At 48.2% G+C, this 9021-nt stretch overlaps 1 protein-coding gene across 1 annotated transcript; it reads left to right on the top strand.

Annotated features, from left to right (window-relative positions):
* The first annotated feature begins 3428 nt into the window (after positions 1-3428).
* On the top strand, positions 3429-9021 carry LOC135523003 (inward rectifier potassium channel 2-like). The gene is made up of 3 exons (XM_064949736.1): positions 3429-4466; positions 7514-7831; positions 8788-9021. The coding sequence occupies exons 1-3, from the start codon at positions 3429-3431 to the stop codon at positions 9019-9021; spliced, it is 1590 nt and encodes a 529-aa protein (XP_064805808.1).

The following is a 9021-nucleotide window of genomic DNA, read 5'->3' on the forward strand; positions in this document are numbered from 1 at the left end:
TGCTCTTTACCACATTACTGTCTCAGAATGTCCACAAGACCTCCCTGCTTACATCATCAGAGCATCTGTTTTCACACAGGAGATCTGAAGTCATGGTTTTATCTCTGTTTATGCTGATTGTTGGTTGGTTTCATCTGTATTGTCATGTTATTACCAGGTTGGCAAGGACACAGGAGAGGCGTCATGGGAGGAACAAAACAGGAGAAGAAACCAGACGGGATAAGAAATGTGACGACTGACTGAGCAAAAGAAGAAAACGTCAGAGAAAGAAGGAAAGAGAGAAGGATTGTGTGTTCTCTACTTTCTCAGAAGTGCAGCCCCTAAATGCCTGTTACTATGCCTGAGAGAGGGAGGGCAGCAGACCAGTCAAAATGAACCCCTACGTCACCTCTCACTTTAGGAGGGATCTCTTTCCCCACTTCCACTTGTTGTAGAGGCTTCTCTTCTCCCCTTTCTTACTGTTTGTGTGACATGACAACACCTGTCTCTGTGTAAACCTAGGACAGTAGGTAACACCTGTCTCTGTGTAAACATAGGACAGTACGTAACATCTGTCTCTGTGTAAACCTTGGAAAGTACGTAACATCTGTCTCTGTGTAAACCTTGGACAGTACGTAACATCTGTCTCTGTGTAAACCTTGGACAGTACGTAACATCTGTCTCTGTGTAAACCTTGGACAGTACGTAACATCTGTCTCTGTGTAAACCTTGGACAACAGGTAACATCTGTCTCTGTGTAAACCTTGGACAACAGGTAACATCTGTCTCTGTGTAAACCTTGGACAACAGGTAACATCTGTCTCTGTGTAAACCTTGGACAACAGGTAACATCTGTCTCTGTGTAAACCTAGGACAACAGGTAACATCTGTCTCTGTGTAAACCTTGGACAACAGGTAACATCTGTCTCTGTGTAAACCTAGGACAACAGGTAACATCTGTCTCTGTGTAAACCTAGGACAACAGGTAACATCTGTCTCTGTGTAAACCTAGGACAACAGGTAACATCTGTCTCTGTGTAAACCTAGGACAACAGGTAACATCTGTCTCGGTGTAAACCTTGGACAACAGGTAACATCTGTCTCTGTGTAAACCTTGGACACCAGGTAACGACTGTTGCCTTGGTATTCTCCTGTGTTGTGCCTTTGTTGCTCCTAGTCAGGGTGTTACACTGTAAACTGTCCTAGGTGATCTGGTCAAGGTGTTACACTGTAAACTGTCCTCAGGGAGCTGGTCAAGGTGTTACACTGTAAACTGTCCTCAGGGAGCTGGTGAAGGTTTGAACTGTTCCTCAGGAACCTAGTAACATGTTTAGCTTGTTCACTGGGGGTCAAAGACTTGCCAGCGTTCGAAACCCACAGTCCACTGGAAATGTATACGGAAGGTAAAGTCTAATATCGCAACCAAACATTTTTTATGTCATTTGGATTTGCCCTGAATCAAACCTTTTGAGTTTTCTTTGTTTTTTATCCCTAAGGGATTTGACATGCAAAAAAATCTCCCTTCCCAGAATATTACCTTTGTTTGCCTCAGTGGGTCGTTGTTTTTACCCAGTTTTCCTTGCACGTCCTCTGCACATTATTGCCACATTTTTCCAAAGGAATTAGACTGGAAGCTTTTCTGAAATGGATGAACATGTGTGTTCTCTGTCAAGCAGGAGTGTTGAGTGTGACACTTGAACCAAGAGGAGAGAACTAAAACCAACCCGTTTGGAAAAAACAAGGACACGGCACCTCCCGTCCCAGGATTGGACAGGATTTGACCTCTGAATTAACATTTGAGCTTTGAGTTTTCGTAGAGGTCATCCACAGGTGTATGCCCTGTGTGCCTGTTACCCCTCCCCTCTTTCCCCACAACCGGCCAATAGGATTCTGCTCCTCCTACACATTCACTTTGACTCTATAATAGGTGTTGTATAGAATTAATCCTGGTATCGTATGTATAGGATGGTACACAAAAATAGGTACACAGAAAGTACACACAATTGTACATGCCTTGGCGTTCTAGTCAAGTAATTTCATTCTCTCTCCTTTTATTTATTGTCTTTCTCCCTCTCTTTCCCTCACTCGCTCTGTTATAGAGAATTCTCCCATGCAGTTGTAGTGGAGAGTAAGTCTCCTTATTGTTGTATACATTTTTACAACACTGAGTTAATACGATGTAGCTGATCTGGTCAGTAGTCAGTCTGTGCAGTGTGTTCTGTACTGAATTGCCTTTAGGAGAAACACAGAGACTCTCAGGAATAGGATATCCAGCAGTCACCTGAGAGAGCCGCAAACATATTTCAAATGTCTCTAAAAGTCTGCTTTTGTTGTGCCAAGAACTCACCACTGACATTTGAGGACTTTTGTGGCTTGGAAAAGATACTTGGATTTGAAGGGAAACTGCTGTTCAAAGTCTCCCACTTGTGAGAGACACTGAGTGAGTATTATTTACACAGTGCATGGCTACTGTAGCTCATAAATGTGTTCCAAGACCCTGTAGCAAAGGAAACATAGATATCAAAGGGTGGAGGAACATATTCTGACTGATAGGAAGTGAATGTATTGAAATTGTGTACCATTATCTGAATCAATAGTCTAAGGAGTTCCTCCTCTGTTTCAATCTGCCTTGTGTATTTTCCATGACCAAACCACTGGGAAGTGAAGATCTTGGAACGTAAGAAACAGCATGCTATTCTTTTCTCTGCTGGTTGCATGTTAGATACGTGTTAGAAATGTAGACACCGTTTGACTGTACTGTACTGTGGATCTACCCCTGGACTCTGTATTGTCATATTGCACTTTAGTGAATGTGGGGAGTATATATCCTCCTTACTACTACCCCATTGTATCCCCAGCTCTCATCCTTTCAAGCTTCTCAGTTCCTGTAGCCTGATCAATGTGTTTCCCTCGTGCTGCTTCAAACTGTCAGCAAAACTCCTGCTTCCTCGTAAGATGGCCACAGACTATGGGTCCCTCCTGTTGATACCCTAGACACGTGCGTAACCTCCCTCTTCAGCCCAAAGGAGTGTAAGTACGACAGGGACTATACAGTATTACTGCGAGACTGTCTATCTGCTGCTGCGGAATACGTTTCTGACCAGAGGAGTATATACAGCAACAACCTGACCACTGAGTTTCCTTCAAGAGAATGGAAGGAAGACTGTGAATCAGGACACTGTAGAGCTGTGAGTAACCCTGACTGTTAATAAAAAGTTAGTGGAACAATGATCAGGGAAGTGAGGGAAGTCATCTACTGCTGGATACAGTTTTTCCTCGTGGATTTACCTTTACCACATCAGATGGATTACTTTTCACCATAGAAACAGTGGAACTGGAAAGAAGTACAGAACACCAGGATCTTATCAATACCTAGGTGGTCATAAACTCACAAGCACATAGGAGTTGAGACAACAGCTTCATCAGCGTAAGACATTGTATTTAGCACCATGGGAGCGGCGCGTGTGAAGCGACGTTTCAGTGCGGTGGTTGACGGGCTGGTAGACGAGGAGGAAGTCATTAAGCTGGCTCTGAGTGTTGCTGACACGGCCAGGGTGGGGGGGAGCACGGGAGGCTCAGGGAGCCCCACCAGTCTCTCTCCCACACACAACCGAAATGGCAAAGCACTCCCCCTGCAGGGCAACGGCAGCAATGCACGGAGGCCCAGCGGAGCCCTGGAGGCAGGAGGAGGGGAAGGATTGATGAAAGGAGGAGGGCGCTCAGGACTGAGGGGTGGGAGGGGCGGAAGTCTGGGGAGAAGGGGAGAAGGCTGTTCGTCCTCGGACCGAGATTCAACACTGTCGTCCCCTTCCTCCTCATGCCACCGGCCCACCCGGCGCTCTAGACGCCGGCCCCGCCACCGCTTTGTGGGCAAGGACGGGCGCTGCAACGTCACCTTCGTCAACATGAGCGAGAGGGGCCAGCGTTACCTCAGCGACCTCTTCACCACCTGCGTGGACATCCGCTGGCGTTGGATGCTAGTCATCTTCTGCCTCTCCTTCCTCCTCTCCTGGCTGCTCTTTGGCTTCGCCTTCTGGCTCATTGCCGCTGCGCACGGGGACTTCGCCATCCGCCTCAACCCCAGCTCGGGTGCCTCTTCTGGGGGAGGAGATGAGTCCGGGGCAGGGGCGGTGGTGGAAGTGGAGGAAACGTGTTTCGTTCAGGTGAACAGCTTTATGGCGGCCTTCCTGTTCTCCCTGGAGACGCAGACATCCATTGGTTACGGCTTCCGCAGCGTGACCGAGGCCTGCCCCCTGGCGGTGATGGCGGTCGTCTTGCAGTGCATTGTGGGCTGCATCATCGACGCCTTCATCATCGGAGCGGTCATGGCGAAGATCGCTAAGCCCAAGAAGCGTAACGAGACACTGTTGTTCTCTGACACAGCAGTGGTGGCGCTGAGAGACGGGAAACTCTGCATGATGTGGAGGGTGGGGAACCTACGCAAGAGCCACCTGGTAGAGGCACACGTACGTGCACAGCTAATGAAGGTAAGAAAGGAGAGAAGAAGAAGATTGGTTGAGGGATGAAAGAAGGGAGCAAAGAGACTTTAAGGGGCTGTAAACAGTAGAAGAGGCAGGACACATCAGTAACTGTAAAGATACTGAAGGTGCTGTAAACAGTAGAAGAGGCAGGACACATCAGTAACTGTAAAGAGACTTTAAGGGGCTGTAAACAGTAGAAGAGGCAGGACACATCAGTAACTGTAACGAGACTTAAGGGGCTGTAAACAGTAGAAGAGGCAGGACACATCAGTAACTGTAAAGATACTGAAGGGGCTGTAAACAGTAAAAGAGGCAGGACACATCAGTAACTGTAAAGAGACTTTAAGGGGCTGTAAACAGTAGAAGAGGCAGGACACATCAGTAACTGTAACGAGACTTAAGGGGCTGTAAACAGTAGAAGAGGCAGGACACATCAGTAACTGTAAAGATACTGAAGGGGCTGTAAACAGTAAAAGAGGCAGGACACATCAGTAACTGTAAAGAGACTTTAAGGGGCTGTAAACAGTAGAAGAGGCAGGACACATCAGTAACTGTAACGAGACTTAAGGGGCTGTAAACAGTAGAAGAGGCAGGACACATCAGTAACTGTAAAGATACTGAAGGGGCTGTAAACAGTAGAAGAGGCAGGACACATCAGTAACTGTAACGAGACTTAAGGGGATGTAAACAGTAGAAGAGGCAGGACACATCAGTAACAGTAAAGATACTGAAGGGGCTGTAAACAGTAGAAGAGGCAGGACACATCAGTAACTGTAACGAGACTTAAGGGGCTGTAAACAGTAGAAGAGGCAGGACACATCAGTAACAGTAAAGATACTGAAGGGGCTGTAAACAGTAGAAGAGGCAGGACACATCAGTAACTGTAACGAGACTTAAGGGGCTGTAAACAGTAGAAGAGGCAGGACACATCAGTAACTGTAAAGATACAGAAGGGGCTGTAAACAGTAAAAGAGGCAGGACACATCAGTAACTGTAAAGATACTGAAGGGGCTGTAAACAGTAGAAGAGGCAGGACACATCAGTAACTGTAAAGATACTGAAGGGGCTGTAAACAGTAGAAGAGGCAGGATACATCAGTAACTATATTAGTATATGGAAAGTGATGGGGAGAAGTAGAGAGGGAGAGGGAGTGGGAGAGATGGAAAGTGGTGGGGAGAAGTAGAGAGAGAGAGAGAGAGATGGATGGATGGGAAGTGATGGGGAGAAGTAGAGAGGGAGAGGGAGAGGGAGAGAGAGAGAGATGGAAAGTGATGGGGAGAAGTAGAGAGGGAGAGAGTGAGAGAGAGATGGGAAGTGATGGGGAGAAGTAGAGAGGGAGAGAGTGAGAGAGAGATGGGAAGTGATGGGGAGAAGTGGAGAGGGAGAGCGAGAGAGAGATGGGAAGTGATGGAGGGAAGTGGAGAGGGAGAGCGAGAGAGAGAGATGGGAAGTGATGGAGGGAAGTGGAGAGGGAGAGCGAGAGAGAGAGATGGGAAGTGATGGGGGGAAGTGGAGAGGGAGAGCGAGAGAGAGATGGGAAGTGATGGGGAGAAGTGGAGATGGAGAGAGAGAGCAAGAGAGAGATGGGAAGTGATGGGGAGAAGTAGAGAGCGAGAGAGAGATGGGAAGTGATGGGGAGAAGTGGAGAGGGAGAGCGAGAGAGAGAGATGGGAAGTGATGGGGAGAAGTGGAGAGGGAGAGCGAGAGAGAGATGGGAAGCGATGGGGGGAAGTGGAGAGGGAGAGCGAGAGAGAGATGGGAAGTGATGGGGAGAAGTGGAGATGGAGAGAGAGAGCAAGAGAGAGATGGGAAGTGATGGGGAGAAGTAGAGAGGGAGAGGGAGAGATGGAAAGTGATGGGGAGAAGTAGAGAGGGAGAGAGAGAGGGAGAGTGATATCAGTGAGCCCATCTGGACTGTATTCTGATGTCTGTGGTTAATGAGAGCTTGTTTTATTCTCCCTCAGGGGTTTAGAAGATTTACCAAGGGATTCATTTCCCCAGGATTCTTTAACTCAAAACCTGTGTGTGTGTGTGTGTGTGTGTGTGTGTGTGTGTGTGTGTGTGTGTGTGTGTGTGTGTGTGTGTGTGTGTGTGTGTGTGTGTGTGTGTGTGTGTGTGTGTGTGTGTGTGTGTGTGTGTGTGTGTGTGTGTGTGTGTGTGTGCGCGTATGGTCCTGTCTGAGTACTGTATATAGATAATACTATTTTCTGGCCATCTGTTGGCGATTTTGGGGAAAGTTTGCGAGGTGGTGTGTGTTCTGACATATTGTCTGCCAGTCTGTATCTATTGTGTTTCATGTGGCCCTTACCTACCACTGCTTTCATTGTCCTGTGGGTTGTAAAGCTCTAGAGCAGGTAGGTGAAGAGAGGGACATTTAGATCTTCTTAAAAGCTTGATCATGTCAAAGTTCAGACGGGCAGCTTTGATAAGTTTTGGGGGATCATGGCAGAATTGTGTTTCTCAGTGCTGAGGCTGGCGATTGGCTCCTGAAAAAGGTTGTGTAGTAAGCCTAGGCCTGTGGAGTTTGGCTGCAGACTGGTGTTTCTCAGTGCTGAGGCTGGGGATTGGCTCCTGAAAAAGGTTGTGTAGTAAGCCTAGGCCTGTGGAGTTTGGCTGCAGACTGGTGTTTCTCAGTGCTGAGGCTGGGGATTGGCTCCTGAAAAAGGTTGTGTAGTAAGCCTAGGCCTGTGGAGTTTGGCTGCAGACTGGTGTTTCTCAGTGCTGAGGCTGGGGATTGGCTCCTGAAAAAGGTTGTGTAGTAAGCCTAGGCCTGTGGAGTTTGGCTGCAGACTGGTGTTTCTCAGTGCTGAGGCTGGGGATTGGCTCCTGAAAAAGGTTGTGTAGTAAACCGAGGCCTGTGGAGTTTGGCTGCAGACTGGTGCAGCCAAGAAATATAGGCAGGCGAGAGCTTTCTGTGGAACATAACACTTAAGACTTTGGACTGAACTATACACAATGTTCCTGTATACAATGTAAAAACGAAACACTTAATCACTAACCTCATACCCTCTGTACTTCCCTTTCTCTACCCCTGTTCTTTCCCCCTCCCCCAGCCGAGGGTGACCCCAGAGGGAGAGTTCATCCCGCTGGACAATGAGGACATCAACGTGGGATTCGACACGGGAACCGACCGCATCTTCCTGGTTTCCCCGGTAACCATCGTCCACGAGATCAACAATGAGTCGCCGTTTTTCGAGATGGACCGTCGGACGCTGGAGGGCGACACAGAGCTGGAGGTGGTGGTCATTCTGGAGGGTATGGTGGAGGCCACAGCCATGACCACACAGTGTCGCAGCTCCTACCTCGCCTCCGAGATCCTCTGGGGTCACCGCTTCGAACCTGTGCTCTTCGAGAGGAAGAACTGTTACCAGGTAAGAGGGGGAGAGATCCTATAGAAACAGAAGAGGAAAGAGTTTCTCATCCTCTGGCTTCGTTGTTATGTTTTCCCTTTTCTCTACATTTTAGCCATTTAGCAGACACTCTTATCCAGAGTGCCCCCTCTCTTTTTCTTATCCAGAGTGCCCCCTCTCTTTTTCTTATCCAGAGTGCCCCCTCTCTATTTCTTATCCAGAGTGCCCCCTCTCTTTTTCTTATCCAGAGTGCCCCCTCTCTTTTTCTTATCCAGAGTGCCCCCTCTCTTTTTCTTATCCAGAGTGCCCCCTCTCTATTTCTTATCCAGAGTGCCCCCTCTCTATTTCTTATCCAGAGTGCCCCCTCTCTTTTTCTTATCCAGAGTGCCCCCTCTCTATTTCTTATCCAGAGTGCCCCCTCTCTATTTCTTATCCAGAGTGCCCCCTCTATTTTTCTTATCCAGAGTGACCCCTCTCTTTTTCTTATCCAGAGTGCCCCCTCTATTTTTCTTATCCAGAGTGACCCCTCTCTTTTTCTTATCCAGAGTGACCCCTCTCTTTTTCTTATCCAGAGTGACCCCTCTCTTTTTCTTATCCAGAGTGACCCCTCTCTTTTTCTTATCCAGAGTGCCCCGGCTCTTTTTCTTATCCAGAGTGCCCCGGCTCTTTTTCTTATCCAGAGTGCCCCGGCTCTTTTTCTTATCCAGAGTGACCCCTCTCTTTTTCTTATCCAGAGTGACCCCTCTCTTTTTCTTATCCAGAGTGACCCCTCTCTTTTTCTTATCCAGAGTGACCCCTCTCTTTTTCTTATCCAGAGTGACCCCTCTCTTTTTCTTATCCAGAGTGCCCCCTCTATTTTTCTTATCCAGAGTGACCCCTCTCTTTTTCTTATCCAGAGTGACCCCTCTCTTTTTCTTATCCAGAGTGACCCCTCTCTGTTTCTTATCCAGAGTGACCCCTCTCTTTTTCTTATCTAGGTGGACTACTCATTCTTCCACCGGACCTATGAGATTCCCAGCACACCCTCTTGCAGCGCTAAAGAGTTGGCCGAGCAGAAGTACATCCAGGGCTCACGCTCCTCCTTCTGCTACGAGAACGAAGTAGCCCTGCAGCTCGTCTCCCCTGACAATGACCCTGAGGGCAACCCTGGCGGCTGCCCCTCCTCCCTGACCCACCGATCCTCCCTCTCTCAACCCACCCACACTAACTAG

Source organism: Oncorhynchus masou, chromosome 30 (assembly GCF_036934945.1).
Source record: "Oncorhynchus masou masou isolate Uvic2021 chromosome 30, UVic_Omas_1.1, whole genome shotgun sequence".
Classification (NCBI taxonomy): Eukaryota; Metazoa; Chordata; class Actinopteri; order Salmoniformes; family Salmonidae; genus Oncorhynchus; species Oncorhynchus masou.